The 21,635-nt window shown below is 42.9% G+C and overlaps 1 protein-coding gene across 2 annotated transcripts; it reads right to left on the bottom strand.

Moving 5' to 3' along the window:
- Positions 1-586: 586 nt before the first annotated feature.
- Positions 587-14,268, bottom strand: LOC121572313 (AP-2 complex subunit alpha-2). 2 transcript variants are annotated; one of them, XM_041884378.2, is made up of 23 exons: positions 14,068-14,268; positions 12,707-12,775; positions 10,819-10,961; positions 10,433-10,626; positions 10,124-10,253; positions 9,745-9,846; positions 9,452-9,560; positions 9,152-9,302; positions 8,860-9,028; positions 8,555-8,692; positions 8,176-8,358; positions 7,199-7,296; positions 6,815-7,046; positions 6,233-6,406; positions 5,317-5,510; positions 5,101-5,166; positions 4,811-4,893; positions 4,613-4,702; positions 4,342-4,465; positions 3,742-3,858; positions 3,051-3,120; positions 1,954-2,088; positions 587-1,793 (listed from the first exon to the last, which is right to left on the bottom strand). In XM_041884378.2, exons 1-23 carry the CDS (start codon positions 14,132-14,134, stop codon positions 1,716-1,718), a joined length of 2,916 nt encoding a protein of 971 aa, XP_041740312.1. In that variant the 5' UTR covers positions 14,135-14,268; the 3' UTR covers positions 587-1,715. The 2 variants fall into 2 exon arrangements, with proteins under 2 accessions (XP_041740312.1, XP_041740314.1); XM_041884380.2 differs by lacking the exon at positions 5,101-5,166.
- Between the last annotated feature and the right edge of the window lie 7,367 nt (positions 14,269-21,635).

The following is a 21,635-nucleotide window of genomic DNA, read 5'->3' on the forward strand; positions in this document are numbered from 1 at the left end:
AGCTCAATGTTATGGATGTATCCAAATAAATGTCAATAGAAAACAGCTTGAACAAATGCAAAATGCGGCTACTTTGCTGTTATTCTGGCTGTAATTTTGACGTGACTGTAAATTAGCCGTAGTTGGCTAGTTAGCAAGCAAGGGAGAATAACGTTGCCAGCCAGTATTGCGATGGAACATTTAGAATGAACGACTGGGTTGCGTCCATAGATGCAGAACAAAAAGACTGAACGACTGGGTCGCGTCTCTAGCAACCAAACTGATAGAACTAACGACCAGCCATCTTGGGTAGCAACCCTAGATTTGTGTCAGGACTATATCTTGTGGAAGGATGAAATAGTATGAATAAATTCAACAAAATAAAGTTTTTTAATGAAAATATGTCAATCATTATTTGAATATGTTGCTAACCCGTTGTATAAAAGTGATAATGCCCTCAAAGCCAGTGTTTGGATGATATATTGGCACGGTTTGCCGGCCCTAGACTTCGCCTCGGGCCTAACACCACCTGTGCCAATATATCCTCCAAACACCGGCTTCTCGGGCATTAGCACTTAAACAATAGGACATACCTAGGACAAAAGAGTAAAAGTGACACAATCAACTTTAATTGGCAACACCCGTAATATGATTGGGAGCAGAGAAGGCTTGACCGTTGATACATATTTTTTTTACCCATATAATGTAAAGGCACGGGGAGGACAGGCAGTGATTCAGTATGTACCTACAAGTTAAACTACAGTTAGCCAACAGCCATACGACTGTAATGGCCACAGGCGTCAAGAAACCCTGTTGTAAATTGGTCGTTCTGTACGCTTATAGTTCTTCAGTGCTCTATATATGGCCTGTCTTTTTAAAAACTGATTTCATTAGACACCAATAACCCCCTGATTTGGGACAGAGAACAAAGTCGGTTGGACACACAATTGTATGCATATTTGAATATAATGCCGGCACTTCATTCCTTAGTGGTTGGTTTTCAACATATGCACACACACATATTGCTAGCAAGAAGATGATTTCTCATAGCAGTCCCTTTACCTGACTGTTAAGACCAGCCGGAAATATCTACATAATGACCGCTGCGGTTTAAATTCCCACCCATACACTAAAAAACCTACACAATGGCTAGGGTTTGCAATAGGGTCATAAGGTGTTCAGGGGCTTGTTTTAAGGTAAGACAAGAGCAGAGAAAACTGCTGCAGTCCTTAGAACTAAATAAGACAACGTCTTTTCATGTATGCTTGTGTAACAGTAACCCTGGATCTGAAACACAAAATAGGCACATCTATGGACACAATCATTGCTCAGTTGGGGAAGAGGGTCAGACAATTAAGGCATTTTCTTGCCAGTCCCCCCTGAACTCCAATTCTTCCAGTTAATATGTCTTTAAAGTACAGGGAGAGGACTAAGCTCTTTCCACAACAAAAGCAGAGCCGTAAATATTCTGTGCGCACATGGACATATAAGGCAGATTTAACGCAGTGAAATATTAGTAAAGTGAGTGAAAAAGTAATTTGATATACATTTATAATAAGTAAAATATAAAAAAAGAATTTACACTGTACACTGTATCAATTCCAATTTAAATGAGACAGACGGGAAGGATAAGTGTGACTTGTTTGTTATGAACTATGTGGTGTCTTCACAAGTGGCAGGGGGAGCTTGTACAGCTCTGTGGTATACCAGGTAAGACCACCTGATCTGGAAGCAGTTCAGAATTGTTCTGAGAGCAGATCACATAGGCGCTGTGACACAGTATCTCTGCTTGTCCTTAGTGTTAAGCGGTACATCTGAAAAAATGAAGGAGAGAGGGGTTAAATAGGTGGGTCAAATGCATTGTCTGGATATTGAAAACTCCTTTCAACCACCATTTAAGAAAGAGGAAAGAGTTGGTGACATGGTCCTGGGGTGGAGAGTAATTCTCACTGGAGGGAGGTGAGGTCTACATACCTGTGCTTGAGTATTAGGCTCCAGTCTCAAGAGGCAGCCAACCTGGGTGGTCTTCGTATGGATGACACCAGCGCCCACAAAGTTAGAGGGGTTCGGATCTACCCCATCCAGCAAAGCAGCACCAAACCCGATTATCTGGAAAACAAAAACAGACACCAGATCAAGGTTAAGACTATCGACAACACATCCCAACATGCTGACAAGACTGTGCACATGTTGATTTTGTCAATTCACACCAGACGCGATCAGGACATGCAGGTTGAAATATCAAAACCAACTCTGAACCAACTATATTCATTTGGGGACAGGTCGAAACACATTAAACATGAATGGACAATTAGCTAACTAGCTTGCTGTTGCTAGCTAATTTGTCCTGGGATACAAACATCAGGTTGTTATTTTACCTTTAAAAGCACAATATACTTTTTTCCCTGGATCTTTGTAGAATTTTGAGTCACACAAAATCGTGTGTTCTCTACTCCGACAACTCATCCACGGATAAAAGGAGAAACCTAGTTAGTTTCTAGTAATCTCTCCTCCTTCAGCTTCTTCTTCTGTGGACTTTATATGGCAGTTGGCAACCAACTTTAAGGTGCATTACCACCAACTGGACTAGAGCGTGGACCTCAGTTCAGCTTTCAATCACCCACGTGTGTATATACACTCCTGAAAACCAATGAGGAGATGGGACAGGCGGGACATGCAGCACGTCAAAAATAGAACCAAGTTCAATTTTTGTGCCTAGCTACGCAGACGCTCGTTGACGCGTGCGAGCAGTTTGGATGAAATGATTGAATAACGTGAGCACATTTATTTTGCAAGGCTCAACACCTTGTAGAGTCCATGCCACGCAGGAGGTGTGGTCACCATGTTACACAGCATTGCTAGTGAAGTCAGGTGACCTTCATGCAGTTTCTCACTTCCGTCTTTCATTTCTATCAACAAAATCTACTTATCAGGTGTATATTTTGAATAAAGAAAGGGCTGATGAACATACAAAAAACAATGAACTAATCCAACTGTTGTGCTGCTACTAGGCAACCCACACAAGTCAAGAGAAAATCTCCATAGCAATTGTAATCATAAAGGGATCTCACCTTGGCTTTGGTAACCTCTGTGTCCATGGAATGCTTTGCTTTGAAGATCTTTTGTACCTCTTGCTGAGGTCTGCGGGTAGAGAAAGTCCAAGTCATATACCACTAGCAGCTTCGCCCTCAGCGGTTAAGGATGTGTAACTACACTAGGTTTTACCTTATTGCTGAAAGATGGAAAATAGCTACAAATGTATTTCCATGTGAACGTGTTGACATCCTTGCACAATTTTCACATTTAGTTGCATTTTATTAAAATGCATTAGACTAAGATGTATTTCACTGATCTGTACTACCTACTACAGAGATGCCTTGATTGCATACAAGAATCAATATTTGGTAGAAGCACTTTCTGGAATACCGGTGAATCGTTTATTAGTCGCCACAGACTTTGCACACACTCCTGGGAAAACATTGATCTATTCCTCTTGGCAACGTTTCTCAAGCTCTAATGGAATACTTTCACAAGACACTGTGTACCTATTCTGTTGGCAAATCCTTCACATTTAAATATATAGTGAGAGATAGTACAAACTATTTATATCAATATTTGCACATGCAGGCCAATCTGAATGAATGAACCCTTTTGTGTCCTCGGAATACGAGGAGGAGTAAACTGATAGTGTCCATATTAAAAGAGAGAGAAAGATGTTGTGATATATGACCAAGTATATAGCAGAGATATATGTTTCCTTACGCTCCAAGTTGTTTCCAGCGCTGAAAGAAGTCCTGCGATGTCATCTCTGTAGGCTGGAAGAACTTGTTCAAAGTAATAGGCAGTTTAACAGCAATGTTCTGGAGAGTTCCACCGTACCTGTGGGTAGAAACAGGAGTGAAACAATGTTCAATAACTGGGAAACAAATACAGTAGCATTTCCTTGTTTTTTTGTGATATCCAATTGCGAACTTGTCTCATCTTTGCAACTCCCCAACGGGCTCGGGAGAGGCAAAGGTCGAGTCACGCATCCTCCGAAAAATTACCCGCCAAACCACGCTTCTTAACACCCGCCCGCTTAACCCGGAAGCCAGCTGCACCAATGTGTTGGAGGAAACCCTGTTCAACTGACGACCGATCACGGCCGGTTGTGACACAGCCTGGGATCGAACCCGGGTCTGTAGTGACGCCTCAAGCATATGCCTTAGACAGCTGCGCCACTCAGGAGGCCCCCTACAGTAGCATTTCCAACAATGTTCATGCAAACATTTATCACCAACCTGGCAAATAGTTGCACCCTGAAACACACACTCCGATATGCAATGTATTGAGCATATAAAAAGGAAGAAAATACATCCTTACCTAAACTGGATGTTGAGCACTGGTGCATCCACAAAGTCAGACACACACTCAATGTTGAGTATCTGCTGGAGTTGTGCACCCCCGTCCACAGTGGGGTCTGCAGGCTTGGCATGGACATTCAGTTGTAGGGGAACAGTTAAGAAAAAGGCCCAATAGGGAGAAATAAACAGCCACCCCTAGACTATTCATAATATACACTGGGAGTGATTTATTAAAACAGCATACTGGTATTATTGATGAAAATGACATAACAGCTTCTAGTAAAGGATATGAGCCTGCAGAGTATCTTGGCAGAACACAGAGGCAGCGAAATTCATGAACTGGGTTGATGTCTTGTTACCAAAGAACACATACATCCGACCTGTATGTTAGAAAACAAGAGAATGAATTAAAACCTAAAGATCTAAGGGTCAAAACCTGATCATAATCACACTTAGGTGCATATGTATTTTTGCTGAGGCCTACTCACCCAGATTCTGTCTGAATTCAGACTTCAGGCCGATCTGGAGGAGCTGGTTCTCGTACAGGACACCATTGTTCTTGCAAACAAACCTGTAAGGGAATGGCGCAAGTGGTAAGCATCGCATATCTGGTATCTTGGGCTTAATGTACTGTATTGTCTCCCAGGATTGGATTCCAACCAGGACGCCAAGAGTCCCCCAGTGTACAGTAGGGATGTAACTAATGTCCCTTTCACCTGCGCAATCTGCTGTGAGCATGCAAGTGTTTTGAACAGACTGCACTGATGACGTCTCTTACTTGTCTTCAGGTTCCTCTGCAGTGGGCAGAGTGGCGTATGCTACTTGTGGAGTATTCGGCAGGAAACTGAAGCCAAGAGTGAGATGCACAGCGAGAATGTAAAGGGCGAGAGGAGCACATTCACACCAGGTTTTAGTAAGCTCAGAAGGGGTCAATGCAGTTAAAAAGCCCCTCCCTCCCTCCCTCTGATATTTGACCCACTGACACACTACTTACCTGGAGAAGTTCTCATCTGCAACAGGCCCTACTGCCACTGGTGTCTCTACAGGAAAGGCTGCTAGGTTTTCAGAGAAGACATCCACAAGGAGGCTTGCCCCCTTGGAGGCAGGAGGGGCAGAGTTTTGAGTGGTGATGGTGGGGGTGCTGCCCAGGCCAAGCAGGTCTGTGGAGGGAGTGGGGGACGCGGCCACCTTAGGAGGGGTAATGGTCACAGTTACTTCACTTCGGAAGGTCAGGATCTGAACCAGTAAACCGCTCCAATAGGTCTTACGGTTTAAAAATGTTTCGCTGATGAAAGTACAGAGCAGTGCAACACACACAACATGCAAAACAAAACAAACCTCTGGGGGGTCTGTAATTATTAGGACTATACTTAGGACTCAACAATAAACAGAAAAAAACAGTCAAAACCTAAAAGAGTATATACTGCAAAGTAATCAAGCTCACACAAAAGCAATGCGTCATCTTAGCATCTGGAATTGTCTTTATTCCGTAAGCAGATCAGATTATGATGTTGTTAGGACAGTGTATTAAGGTTAGGGAAGTGACAAGTGAAAAACCCAGCATGAAGAACCTGAAAGAGGGGCCCAGCAGGGAGCAGCATGGGGACAGCAGAGGCCTGAGGAGGGCACGGGGGTGAGGGGGGCCTGCAGTAGGGAGGAAGAGGAGACCGGACGTGGCCGGTTGGTGGGGGGTGCAGTCGAGGCGGGGGCCAGAAGATCCCCAACAAGCGAGAGAGGAGGGCTCTAATGAAGAGAGGAGGAAACGGTGAAGGCAGGACAGAACGAGAGAGCTGAGGAGAGTTATGGAAAAGACAGCAGAAAACACCAGGACAGAAAAATAGGAAATGTAGGCACGAGAGGAGAGGAAAAGGAGGCTCTAATAAGTAAACAACACAGGACAACAGTAATACCTTGGCATTTGTGGTAGTGCTGCTGTGGTCTGCAGTACCCCCATTGACACTGCGTTCTTTGCGGTTCTCATCCAAATCGGGATGCAGGTTTCCTGGTCCCTTCTTCCTCTTGAGTTTGGCCAGTATAGAGGACTCCCTCTCAGGGAAGGGAGGCATCTCCTCCAGCACCGTGGCCTTGACGGGAGCACAGAATGAATGGGGAATGAAGGGAGTGACCTGTGGTGGAGGAACTGGAGGCTCTACAGAGTATCCTTTTCTGAATTTCAGTCTATCTACCAACAAAGGTTTTCTGTGGGTTGTATTCTGAAACAACTAAAAACCAAACAGCTGTGTGTAATATAAAATGTTGTTTTTAATTGCATTAAATGTAAAGTGTAAATCTTGCCCAACTGCTATCTCGCTGCCATTGAGGACCACAATGGAAATAAGCATTCAGGCTTTATTGTCTTTTTATGCTAGATCATTTCTAATGCATGTAATGTTGTCTCCGGCTGGAGCATTCTACTACTTTTAACTTTCTAATAAATGCAATCAATCAATCAGGCTTATGATGGCACAAAGGCAGGGCGGAATGTCACCGACCAGTATGTCAGTGCTGGCGATGCAGCTGAGGCGCAGGTACTCCACAGCACGCTGCTGTAGCTCAACGTCTGCGTTGCGGAGCTGGCTGTCTGAGCGCAACACCTCCTGGATGGTGCCCTTCACCTCAGGGAACAGGTTGATGAACTTGATGTAGGCTGAGAGCAGCAAAGCCCGGGTGGGTACCGAGCACAGGTGAAACTTGGAGTGGAGCAGGTCAAACTGGATGAGTGGACTAAGGAGTCAGAGCAAGAAGGACACAGTCAACGGATGACACACAGTGAGTGATGCCTGTTCTCAGCTCCAAAATATATTATTGACTGTACATTTCTCCAACTCAGAATAACAGTGGATCACTGAAATATATGGCATTGATTGGTTACTAACCTTGACCTTGAATCTCCTGCTATCAAGTTCCCAAACTCCCCTAGAATGTACCCTCCAACCTTCACCAGGTTCTCATGGCAGGCCGGGGCCTGGAGTGCCTGTGGAAAGGAAAGAGAGTCAGAGTTATGTATGAAATAGGATAATGGATTGGAGTGGGTGGGGACTTGGGAGCAACACAACAAACGGTATCAAGCGAATCCCACACAAACTCCAACCAGAGTGGAGGGATACGGGGCTGAGAGCATATCAGTCAGCAGATCTTAACATGCACATGAGGGCATTCCCATGATGGGTATGTCATGAAGTTGAGATTCAATCTGGGCAGACCAACATGTGGGGTAGCAAGTCTGAACATGGGGACAAAGGTGACTAAACAAATAAAACAAAACAAAGCTGAAACTATGGTGGAATTGACTAAATGAAAAATGGGAAGGTGTTTCACTGGTTCGGAAAGGATGTATATCTGCAGTAGACATCAATGTATCTGAAGTCAGAGTATGCAGTGGTGGAGGAAATGGGCAATGAAACTGAAGAGGAGGGAGGGCTCGAGACTACACATCCACAAAACTGGGATGGAGGGATGGAGCAGCAGTCTGCATCGGTCTGTTTTAGGATCTTACAGTGACCTACCAGTGAGAGACAGAGACAGACACAAGCAGAGAGACTGAAGAGAGAATCAAGTCATCTCATATTGCTGAACCAAAGCGGGCTCATAGTTTCCTCCCTGAGAAGACAAAGACAGGGTTAGTGGTGAATAGTGAATGACACTCTCCATCCCCCTGACCTCACAGGTCACATCCAAGCAGGCAGAGCCTGTGATGAGCATCGGAAGTGAGCTGCTTGAAACTAATATGATTGAGGAAACAAACCTACACTAGAACAGAAGCACCATTAGTCAATCCAGACAGACAAACATTAGGTTACTATGAGTTCGGTAGATTTTCCCCCCATGGCTCAGTTAAAAATAAAATAAGCACCTCGAACACTGTCTTGGCAGCATAACCTTGCACTTCATCTCTGTTGATGACGATCTGGATGACGCGGTACCAGACCTCGTCACTGACATAGTCCCCAGCGAAGCGGATCAGGTTGAGGATGGTGTCAACATACCAGGTGTAGTCAACTGCATACTTCTCTGCCAGGATTGCCACCTTTAGAACCTGTGGTGAGAGGTTGTCTTATCAGATCAAAGAACGATTAACAACAATGCCATTCATGTTTTTATTTAGTTCTGAGGAATGTATTATTCTAAATGACGTCAGTGGCATTTAAAACATGAAGCTATCATAACGAACTTTTGGTTGGTGAAATTAGAGAAATATTAGAGAAATGGTTAGATGCTGGCCTAGAACTCACTATCTCCTCTCTGATGGAGTAGTCTGCAGTCTCCAGGTAGCTGAGCATCTCTGCTACAATTTGTTTGGAGTTGCTGCGGTCACACATGGCATAGAGCAGGTCCACAGCACGCTGACGCACACTGACATCTCTCTCTGTCTGCAGGATTCAACCAGGTCAAACACAAACATCAGGACTAAGGCAGAGTCACACTAACAGGAACAAAACAGACACAGCCATACATACAGTATATACTGAAGAAGACACTGCAATACTAGGATTGGCAGATGTAGCTTGTGAATGCAGGTACAGGTGTGTTAGCGTACTTTGAGGGCATTTATGACCGTCTCGATATGTGTCTTAACGGCCTCATGGGAGAACTCGGAGCTGGCTAGGGTGCACATGCTCTCCAGGGCTAGGTAGCGCAGGTTAGTCTCCCGGTGCAGGAGGAACTGGCCCAGCTGGTTACAGGCCCGCACCAACAGAGTGGGCTCGCTGTGGGGAGAAAGACAGACATTGGTGCCATTGTCACAAGGACAGTCCAACTCAACACATATAAACTGCCTTTCTTGAATACATTGGTCGTCCGTAGCTGCTGCAACTGGGAGAGGGACTGACCTGTCATGGTGGATGATTAGACTGATGGCCTCAAACAGCACAGCATTCTTAGCGTTGGAGTGCTGCACCTTCTTTGACTTGGGAGGCTCCTGGGCCTTGTTCAGGATGGTTTCCAGACACTCCGTCAGACGGCTCCGGATCGCACCATCCTCTGTGGGGACAGGAAAGGGTGAGGAAGGGTGCCACAGATGAAAGCACAACTATGTTCATCCCGTCAACACTACAGTCCTTTTCTGAGTAATATTATGTTCATACAGTCAAACACCACACGCAGGTCCTCATGCTCACACAGCTTCTTACCAGGCGGTGGATAGCACTGTAGGAGACGCAGGAGCTTGACAGAAAGCCAGGGAGCTGCAACAAAATAGTAGGTGTAGTCCTGAAGGTCAGTGGAGGCCGAGGAGACAATCTAGAGAACAGGAGGACATGAGACATGACTAACACATTACGCCTCAAGCAAACAACTGACTAATATCTAAGGTTTATAATGATATTCAATGGTCAAAAGTAGACATTGGACAAAACCTGAAATAAAACGTGATATATTTATGAAAGAAATGAAAGAAAAGCCTTGCACACGGCCATATGCCCACCCTGCTGAGTCTGGCTACAGCCAAGGAGACAGAGGTCTTGAAGTCCTCTGGGCTCTTCTGTGCCAGTGTGGTGATCAGGCTGGTGGCAGCGGTCACCACACCCTGCGGAAAAGGGAAGTAATACAACTGCCATTACACACAAACAGCTAATCATTAGCATTACACTATACACAAACAAATCCCAGAATATTGCAATGTTTTTCCCTCATTACGCACACAAAATATTAATTTGTCTCAAACATAGCCCTAACAATGAAGACAGAGAAAGTCATGGTGAAAGAATCCTCTCATCCACACACCACCCATCCAAATCTCCCTCACTAACACCAAAGGTCCACAGTCCTCTCATAATAACCCCTGAACCCATGGCAGGCCGTACCAAGTGCTGGTCATTGAGTAGATGAACCACCCGGGCGGTCCACTCCCCCATGGGCACTAGGTCTGGAGAGGTCCTGTTGAGACGCAGTAGGCACAGGGCAGCACTCTGCTTCACACTGTCCATGGTGTCCCTGCAAGACAAACCCTTGCAAATTATGACAGTGCATCAGCATCACTTAACTGGCACATAGCTTAATGTTTTTTACAAAGAGGCCTGACTGACTGAAAGTTACAGCCTCAATGTTAAACTGACAGAGAGGGTACCTCGGTCATTAGGCTAAGTCTGCTCCACACCACTACCCTTTCTTACCCAGCCACCAGGATGCGGGGCACCTCAGCTGCAAAAGCCTCAGCCATCTCCCTGCTGCCCACATTGGCAATGCAGTGCAAGGCCAGGTTCATGAAAGTGGGATTCCTGCTGGACAGGTCATTCTTTATGGCATTGTTGATAAGGCTGATGAGGTCACTGTTTGAGTTGACCAACACTGAGATGAACAGGTAACCCTGTGGAGTTGGATAGAAACAAAGGGTTTATCAAACCTGAAAGGAATTAAAGGGAAGTAATCATAATAGTTTAACATAAACCTTGAGAATAGATTGTGGTATAAACAACGTTTTTTGTCCAATCAGATAAATAACTTAATCCACTCACTTACAGTCATGCAATAAAATTCAAAGACAGCCTTCTTTACTCACAATTTGTTTCTCTGTGTACTTGTTGGAACTGAGCAGGTTGACTGCCTCCATGTGGCCAAAGTCGATGTCATGGCCAAGAAGGAATATGAAAAGCAGCTTGCACACATATTTCTTCTTACTGTATCCATCTAGTGCTTTATCCCCTGCAGCAAAATAGAAAGGTTGCTGTCATGACAATGAAGATTTAAAAGCAAAAAAAATAGGAAAAAAGTCAAACTGGAAGGAAATACTTTTAAGGCAAGCCAAGTCACCATGACTGATCACGTGTTTGAGAGCACGGAGCTTTAGTGTTCCTCTCTTTTAAAATGAATCCTAATCTGAAGCACGGAGGCCTACAAGAGCAACATGCTAAGCACTCCTATTCTGGGAACAAAAACGTGAAACCTACTTAGGAATAGATACGAGTACGACATTCCATGTTGCTAGGTAAATCAATCCCACAACCGACTGTAGTGGAGGAGAGGGTGAGTCAGCACCACAAGACAGGAAGCTGAGTGCAGCACTTTTTTCACCATGGTGAAAGAGGGCAAATGGAGGGAGGCCAAATGAGTGCAGCTGTGCAATGAAAATAATGACAGATTCAGAACGTTGCACGAATAAATAAAGAATGTCCAATGCCGCTTACAGGAAACCTGGAAGTGCGCTACCAAATGCAGACCAACGCACATTATAGCATGAAGAGCTGCAACAGCATTCTGAAAGTGGGAATGGGGGTTTACTGTAGCCCCCACCAGTCTGGAACCCCACCTCCACTGTGTGTGGCGACGTTGTCCCGTGAGAGAGATTAGGAGGGGCTCTACATTAAGGATTAGTTGGACACTGCATAAGGAGTTTCTCTAAGATAAGGCTATAATTTTCTCTTTCTCTCTTTTCTGAACTTTCTGCGTAAACTAAGTATTATCTGGTTCAAAGTAAGATAAACATGAAGATGTTTACATCACAATCATAAAACCTTTAATGAATGTGTGTATGGTGAGAGTGAGAGAGAGAGAGAGAGAGAAAAAGAGAATAAAGGAGCAAGAGAGAGGAGGAAGAGAAAAAGAGAGAGAAAGAGAGATTTTCTGTAGAGCTCCACAGGAAGTTCCTCGGGAAAACAGGGGAAAGGATTCCAGCCTGCTGACATACTGTGCCCCCCTCAGCTTCCTGACAGAACAGTTGACTCAACAACTCTCCCTGTCCGGCTATGCCCTTTAGCTTCTCCTTGCCTCACTGAACTTGAATATAGCCCACCTCTGGGGATAGTTAGGGACCGTCAATAAATTATACAATGTAAATGGGACAATATTTTATGAATTTCTACAATTTATAGTTGGTTTGAGGTTTTTATGTCATTGAAATTTGGAGGTACTGACCTTTTCCTATCATCTCGCAAATCTCAGTTTTGGACAAGACTGACTTTATGACCAAACTTATCCTATTTACACTGTAGTAAATTTTGACACTAGAATACATTTTCAAAATAAGAAGTTGCTTTTTAGGGGGAGTCGTTCTTTAACCAAATAGCCTGCCTCAGTGGTAGCCTAAGTACTCCATCAGTTTGGAAGGCAAGCCTTTCCATACAAATGTGTTGTTTCATGATACAAATGAGCTGGCCCATAAGCCCCTCAAAAGCAACTTTGCAGATAGGCCCTACATGTTTTCTACCCACCAAAACACAAGTCACCTGATGTTATAGGAGCCACTATCCATTTTCACTTTGGAACAGCTGACTTATTTTAGACAAGATGGAACAGATGGTAGAGAAAACACTTCGGACATTCAGCGTAGCTGCATATCTGCATGGTGATCTCCGGTAAATGACTAGTGTCAGTTACCACAAACGTTATGTTGAACCTTCAGACACCAAAGTGTGTTCACACCCAGATTTAAAGGCCTTTGCTTGGCTTACCTTTAAATTTTGAGCGGATGTTGGCCAACTCTTTGTTAATTCTCTTGATCTCTGCTTCTTTACTTTTACCTGAAATGGAAAATAAAACTTGTTATATGTTCAATGTCACCTGTATGGTCCATAAACTCTGCAGTTGCAAGACTGAACTACAGCACTTGCAGAACGGAAAAACAGTTTGACTGTACCACAGTACTCATAGACTGGGCTAAATTATTGATTGTTTCTTTTCTTTTCTGCAAAGTATGTGTATTGATGTGCCTATGCACCATGAACTGGGGAGGTGAGGTCAGGAAATAAATTGGATGCCCTTCAGGAGCAATGGTCTTAGTAGTAGGATGCCTAAATTACAGCATGGATTTAGGTCAGGAGAGCATACCTGGGTCGGGAGGGACAGATCCAGACCTACAGTTTAGGATCAGTTTGTCTGCATGGATCTGTAGCCTGCCTCATTCACACCTACATTGAAGTTATGAAAAGTTGGTCATCTTCACTGTCTCTATGAATTAAGGCAGGGAAACTAGTGCTCTAAATAGACTAATTTGCTCACGGAGCACATTTAGACTTCCATGGCTCTAGTCTAGGTGAAAGTTCCCAGTCCAACCACCACAAAACCCTGCACTGCAGCTGGGTTTCTTGATGGTAGTGTATGCAATCCAGCTACTAGTGTTGTTGTCGGAGGAATACATACTCATTCATAGACAGAGCATGATGATAGTTGCTAGAGAGAAAAAGGTAGCTAATTAGCCAGCTAGTTAGTCAACATGTGTATAGGTAGCTAGCAAACTAGTTTGCTAGCAGATTACAGGTATAGCCATCACCAAATCGGTGTAAATTATAAATCTACAACGGTGTAACACCAGCCAGCCAAAATGATTGAAGTTACCATGCCATGTTTTATTTCCTGTCTCTGCGCTGTGTGACCCACGCCCATTAGCTAGTTTGCCAAACTAGCTAGCTTTAGCATGACATTAAACCAGCTAGTTAGCTAAGTATAACTAGTAAAAGCTTGAATTGGCTGTCTGTGTAGCTAGCTATTTACCTTTATTTCAGTTTGGAAATTTGCTTAGGAAAACATAATTAGCTACCGTCCTTAGCGGGCTATTTTTGCTTCAATCTAGCTAACGTTGGCTAGCTATCATGGCTAACGTCAGTTTCCGTTAACTGACGTTGGCAGGTTAGCTAGTTGGAAGGCAACAAGTTACGTTTTTTGTTAATTAAGTAGCTAGCTGTTTAAACATGGAGCGCGTGTGCCTTTACGTAGCTTGTTTTATAGCTAGCCTTGCATTCCTCTCAAATGAAATGTAGCTAGCTAAGCTAGCAGCTACTAGTGGCTAATCAACAGGTCAACATCATCTACTCACAGTTCCTAATGTCGGATATAAACACAGCGAGGCCACGCATTCCATCTCCTTTAGAGACTGCAGGCATTTTGTTAAACGCGATATATTTATTTTTTAACCTATTCTCTGCAGTCAGACCGTAAATAAACTATATTTCAGCTGTTCGGGAGCAGGTTTCTGTTAAAGAGGCGGAGACATGCCCAGAGACTGGGGGCTCAGGATGTGTAAACGTCAGACAACAGGCATTTTTAGAGCGAATGAGCCAACTCCAAGATTCCCAGGGCGTGAAAAGTGGTGCAGTCGGCCACTCATTTCAAGTACAGTTAGTGGTGGTGTTATTGATGCATGGTGAATGCTGTTTCAGAAATAATTTTAGTTAGTATAATCTAGCAGAGAGAGAGACAACAGCAACAATTTCTTGGATAAACACAGATACATGTCACCTTATCATATGTGTGAAAGATAAATGTTTGGATTCTGTCATTTTGACCGCATGGTACTACAATCTATGTGCAAGTTATGCCTTTTGTATCGTGCAGGCCGATTCAGTATGTATTTAGTTTGAGACAATTTTCATAAAGTTTCATCATGTGTGAAAAAATGTTTCCTTGGTCCTTCACACTGGTGGTGCTGCTGTCATCACTTTTGGAAACCACAAAGACTTGTTAAATACAGTCTATGGTTGCATGCAAACACAAACTCTTTGGGTGGGGGCTGGGGGTACAGTATCATGAATGATGATGCAGTCTTAGAATTAGAGACAGTGGTAGGGCCTATCTCTGTTCATCTAGTCGTAGTCCCCTGTAGCTCAATTGGTAGAGAATGGCGCTTGCAACACCAGGGTTGTGGGTTCGTTTCCCACGGGGGGCCAGTATGAAAATGTATGGACTCACTAACTGTAAGTCGCTCTGGATAAGAGCGTCGGCTAAATGACTAAAATGTAAAAATATACCTAAAGCATGGACCCCTATTTGCCTATAGAAGGCAGAGAGAGACTGCCAGACTAAGGTTGGAGGGAATGAACTATAGAGAGACACAGTGAGCTTCCTGATACAGAACACATTGATATGCGAGTGAGAGAAGGCAGGGCAATATGTTCTGAAAACGGGACAAAATTTGCCAGATATTTTATTTGATACAGTACATAGGCCTATGTGTAGTTGTCGTACTCTGTACATCGTATTTCATCTTATTCGCTCTACATGTTCTCTATCAGATAATATTATCAAGACTATTCCCCCATGCAATTAAACGCCCACATTCAGGTTCATGGCCATACAGATAATATGATTTGACTTCCCGTTCACTGTTGCCCCAGAGCCTTCCTTTAGCTGTCATTCATCCCGTGGATCCATGTCTTGAACAAAGTGGACCTGACAGCCTGAATTTCCATTGAACCATGCATTCATATTTTCTCATCATGTGCACTCTCTTGACTGCACATGTTTGCACCCTGCCCTCCTACGTCAAACCTGTCTTCCTGCTTTCACGTGGCTCAGCCATGGCTATACTGTTTTCATGGAAAAAAGTAATGGCGAGACAAGATGCAGCTCTCACAGTAGAAGGGAAATATTGTCCAGATGTACTGATACAGATTTTCTCCAGACAGTCAATTATTGCATACAAATGTATACATGTAGCCTACATCACTACGTGAGATCCTCCCTGGCCCATCAACCCAGACACATCACCTCTTCAGCCATTCCAACATCAGTGACAAATACAGTGCTCTTCAATTAGCTCCCTCCACGTAGTCTGCTCAACAGTCGCATGCTTATTGTGGAATCTGATCTAGACAGTTGGCCAACATGGTTACACCACCACCACCACTGCCATCATTTTCTCGATGTATGTTTTTTTAGATGTTATGTTTACAGTAAGAGATATTTCTTAACCTTTGTTTTACACTGAGTCTACTTCTTATACAAAGGTGACAGACAGGTGTTCAGTGTTTATCGAATAGGTTCCAATGGATCCATGGGGAGAATAGAAGCTTAATTCTGGTTGTCACATGGGTGATAGATGCAGAGGAACCGAATGAAAAGCAGGTTTTCTGATAATCAGATGGGTGAGCATAGCTTTCCTCCCCCATAATAGAGGACTCTTCAAAAAGGGCTCTGACAAAAGACACTCTCCTGCTGAAAGAGAGATGCATACACTCAGTCTTCTTAATTAACATCTCCGCTACACGTGAATCACAGTTGCAGGTATACAAAAAACATTGACAATGTAGCACAAAGAATCTATGACCATACCAAACAATTAAACATCATTTTCAAACCTTTGCATAGTAGTGCAAATGTACATAATTTTTACCAGTCTGTTCCTATTATTAATTAGTCTAGACAATATTTCCCAGTTTTTTTTGGACAGTGAAGCTAAAACGTTTAATTTGGCTCTATACTCCAGTGTTTGGGATTTGAGATGAAATGTTTTATAAAGTATGAGGCCTTAGCACAGAATGTCACATTTTATGTGAGGGTATTTTCATACATATCTGTTTTACCATTTAGAAATGTCAGCACTTTATGTCTCTAGTCCCCCCATTTGAAGGTGTCATAAGTATTTGGACAAATTCCCTTTTAGTGTATTAAATGTAGTCAAAGTTTTAGTATTTGGTCCCATTTTCCTAGCACGCAATGACTACATCAAGCTTGTGTCTAACAAACTTGTTGGATGCATTTGCAGTTTGTTTTGGTTGTGTTTCAGATTATTTACCAGCCAATATAAATTAATGGTAAATAATGTATTGTGTCATTTTGGAGTCACTTTTATTATAAATAAGAATATGATATGTTTCTGAACACTTCTACATTAATGTGGATGCTACCATGATTACGGATAATCATGAATGAATCGTGAATAGTGATGAGTTAGAAAGTTACTGATGCACAAAGATCATGCCCCAAAAACAAGATATTTGGTATGATATTTATCATTATTCACACCAAGCACACATCAAATTCCACATGGAAATGGTTAATTGGCCACAACATCAACATTTTGCAATGGCCATCTCATCTCAATCTTGAAACCCATTGAAAACTTGTGGTTTGAATTGAAGAGGGCAGTCCATAAGCGCAGACGAAGGATATCAAGGATCTTGATGGATTCTGTATGGAGTAATGGTCTAAGATCTTTCCCAATGTGTTCTCCAACATTTTAGAAAAAGGCTCAGTGCCGTTGTTCTAGTAAGGTGAGGTATTGAAAGGTATTGAAAACAGAGGCGTAAATCATTTTGTCCCCTACCTATTTGAGAAAAAAAAGATTACTTGTTAAACAAAAACCCTTTCTCTGATAATATAATTTCCTCATTATTTCCCCAGTATTAAAAAAAATATGTATTTTTATCTTCTCATCTTTATCAAGGGTGTCAATCATTTCAGACCCCACTGTATGTATTAAAATACCCTCAAATAAAATGTGTCATTTTGTACTATCACCTTCAAATACATAATGTATGTATGGGAGTGTATGATCCATTACTGTTTATTCTCATTCCCTTTCTTCCATGCATTGTATCATAATAAGGAAATGCATTAATGTGGTAGAATTAAGAAATTAGAAATTGTAAGTTAAACATCTGGTGAGAGAATCAGTTGAGTGAAGCAGTGGTACATGATTTTAATAACACACCTTAAACTAGAATTCAATTCTCATCTGTCCTTATATACTGAGGCCAAATTGACTGAAAGGATGTGAAGGAGGGTAGAGGAGAGAAAGTGGGGGTCAATGGGTAGCGATGAACAGGATCAGAGTCCAGTAATCCCCATGCAGACCCTCCTAAAATGAGAATCTCTCTCAGCCCCTGGCTCACTCTCATCATCCTCACCTCCTCTGACTGACCTCTCACATGCGCTAGGTTTAAGACAAGCTTGAGCTTTTCTGGAAATTGATGTGAGAAAGTCTGGTAAACAGAGGGGCATTAAAGATGGGGGGGGGGGGTACCAATTATGTGTCAAATGTTTCCCTTCAATCAAAACATTTGACAGATGAAAAGAGAGGTTTGAGCAACTAGTCAATAAACTGATCTTTGAATACATTTTTCAATGCTTGGCAAAAATTCTACCAGACAAATCTTCTAAATGTCTTCAGTGTGAAGGTCATGGTAGTCATGCAAGCTTCTCTGACATGGTGACTCACACCTCAGCCTGGTTGTTGCCGATGTGGAAGAGATGAGGGAGGCACAGATTAAGTAAATCTCATGCTGTGCAATAATCCTTCTCTCCAATCTCAATGCATCTCAAAAGGCTCATCCCTTCAAGGTGCTAAACCAGGACATCACAGTTGTCTGAAATCTGGGTCTTCTCAATGTCAACTCACAATGTTACCATGCATTTATCACAAGGGTGTCTGTTGTCCACACAAAGACATCAGCGATTAAATCTGATTGCACCCTGACCCATCATTGCATTGCCAATAAAGGAGTCAACATAGGCCCTTATTTCAGTTTGCTTTATATTTTGATAGACTAAGATTTTGAACCAAATTCTACTTGCAGTAATCTATCCAGTCCAGACAAAGGTCCATGCAATTGAAAGACAAAATGAAACCTGACGCGAACCAATAAGAGCGTAAATGAACTTGAATGAGGGGATAATGATGAATATGCTGTCTTGCATTATACCGGATACTGATCATTAGACTGTATGAAGATGGTCCAGGCTCCATGGCTACTTTAGAGAACATGAATACACACAAGGCTTCATAGTTATATTGGCTGGAGTGTAGAGGGACTGAGCTCCTTAACTACATTAGACATCATAGTGATGGATCTGACATTGAATTGTAAGTACGTATATTTGAATGGGCCAGGTCTCATATTGAGTTTCCCACAGACAGGATGTGATGTTGTGAATGTGAATATGGCTGCTGTTTCCAAAGGATAATTGACAGAAAAATGTGTGCTCTGTACATTTAAAAATATATGTCAAATATGTCAGGCTGCTTAATGGTAAACCTATTGGCAAAATATGAACTTTTAAAATTGTTTTATTATATTTATTTGCTAATGTAAAAAAAAAGTGCAAGTGAGGGTGGCTTGTGTGAGAACCTAATCAGCTAAACAGTATACTATAGAAGGCTTCACAAAAATATTTCCTATAACTATAATAATTTCTGGGATATTACTGGATCCCTGGCCTCATTACTGCACTTTTCCCACCACAAACTGAAGAGAGGTCAAATAATATCCATCCACTCAGACTATCTATACTAATTAGGCTAAACATGAAACCATATCCTCATTCCTAGATAGACACCCAGCCCGATCCTCAGATCTCTGTATCCCCTCACTTACGGAGGTCCTAGACCTCTCATGTAACACACACACAAATCCTCCCAAATATTGTGTAGCCTACAACTGTATACAGGCTACCTTGCACAGAACACTTCACGCAACCAGTATTTAACTATTTTCCACTAATCCGGCTAAAACTGGCTCTTTTCCAATTCAGTCAGAGGTAGAAGTGAATTGGGCTGCTGAGTAGCCTCTTTGCACATGCTCTAATTAGATGCGTATTTGAGACGCACAAAGCAGCGCGTGGTCAGTCTTGTTTACCGGCAGACATGGCTAGCCTACGTCAGTCTCTCAGTCTAGTGACCGAGGAGTGGAGGTAGAGACAAAGAGCAATAAAGCAGGAGCGGTTGCGTGAGAATGTCTGAATAAAAGATTAGTCATGTGTTGCACTTATTTTTCCAATAGGAAACCCTCATTATTTGCACTTTTAATGCAATTACTAACAGTGTGAGCTTGTAAACACAAGAATTGCTCATAAGATCCACATCATTATTATAATACGACCAGTGTTCATTAACACCTTTATGATGTTGTACCAAGCCCCCTTAGGAACATAACGCCCCCGCTCCCTCAGGTTCGTCATACAGTAGCCTAACATGTGTGACTGGGTCCTGGAGTTTTTCAGGAAGTACAGTGTATTCTGAAAGTATTCAGACCCCTTGAATTTTTCAAAATTTTTTTATGTTACAGCCTTCTCCTAAATTTGATTAAATTGTTTTTTTCCCCTCATCAATCTACACACAATACCCCATAATGACAAAGCAAAAACAGGTTATTAGACATTTTTGTAAATGTATTAAAAATAAAAAAACGGAAATATCACATTTACATAAGTATTCAGACCCTTTACTCAGTACTTTGTTGGAGCACCTTTGGCAGCAATTACAGCCTTGAGTCTTCTTGGGTATGACGCTACAAGCTTGGCACACCTGTATTTGGGGAGTTTCTCCCATTCCTCTCTGCAGATCCTCTCAAGCTGTGTCAGGTTGGATGGGGAGCGTTGCTGCACAGCTATTTTCAGGTCTCTCCAGAGATGTTCGATTGGGTTCAAGTCCAGGCTCTGGCTGAGTCACTCAAGGACATTCAGAGACTTGTCCCGAAGCCACTCCTGCATTGTCTTGGCTGTGTGCTTAGGGTCGTTGTCCTGTTGGAAGGTAAACCTTCGCCCCAGTCTGAGGTCCTAATCGCTCTGGAGCATGTTTTCATCAAGGATCTCTCTGTACTTTGCTCCGTTCATCTTTGCCTCGATCCTGACTAGTCTCTCAGTCCCTGCCGCTGAAAAATATCCCCACAGCATGATGCTGCCACCACCGTGCTTCACCGTAGGGATGGTGCCAGGTTTCCTCCAGACGTGATACTTGGCATTCAGGCCAAAGAGTTCAATCTTGGTTTCATCAGACCATAGAATCTTGTTTCTCATGGTCTGAGAGTCTTTAGGTGCCTTTTGGCAAACTCCAAGTGGGCTGTCATCTGTCTTTTACTGAGGAGTGGCTTCTGTCTGGCCACACTACCATAAAGGCCTGATTGGTGGAGTGCTGCAGAGATGGTTGTCCTTCTGGAAGGTTCTCCCATCTCCACAGAGGAACTCTGGAGCTCTGTCATAGTGACCATGGGTTGTTTGTCACCTCCCTGACCAAGGCCCTTCTCCCCGATTGTTCAGTTTGGCCGGGCGGCCAGCTCTAGGAAGAGTCTAGGTGGTTCCAAACTTCTTCCATTTAATGATGGAGGCCACTGTGTTCTTGGGGACCTTCAATGCTGCAGAAATGTTTTGGTACCCTTCCCCAGATCTGTGCCTCGACACAATCCTGTCTCGGAGCTCTACGGACAATTCCTTCGACCTCATGGCTTGGTTTTTGCTCTGACATGCACTGTCAACTGTTGGACCTTATATAGACAAGTGTGTGCCTTACCAAATCATATCCAATCAATTGAATTTACCACAGGTGGACTCCAATCAAGTTGTAGAAACATCTCAAGGATGATCAATGGAAACAGGATGCACCTGAGCTCAATTTCGTGTCTCATAGCAAAGGGTTTGAATACTTATGTAAATAAGGTATTTCTGTTTTTTATTTTTAATAAATGTGCAAAAATGTCTAGAAACGTGTTTTCGCTTTGTCATTATGGGGTATTGTGTGTAGATTGCTGAGGATTATTTTATTTTTTAAATCCATTTTAGAATAACACTGTAACGTAACAAAATGTGGAAAAAGTCAAGGGGTCTGAATACTTTCCAAAGGCACTGACTGCGATGGGAAGCGGGGCAGGAGTATCTGTCACCACTATTTAA

Source organism: Coregonus clupeaformis, unplaced genomic scaffold (genome assembly GCF_020615455.1).
Source record: "Coregonus clupeaformis isolate EN_2021a unplaced genomic scaffold, ASM2061545v1 scaf0792, whole genome shotgun sequence".
NCBI classification, from domain to species: Eukaryota; Metazoa; Chordata; class Actinopteri; order Salmoniformes; family Salmonidae; genus Coregonus; species Coregonus clupeaformis.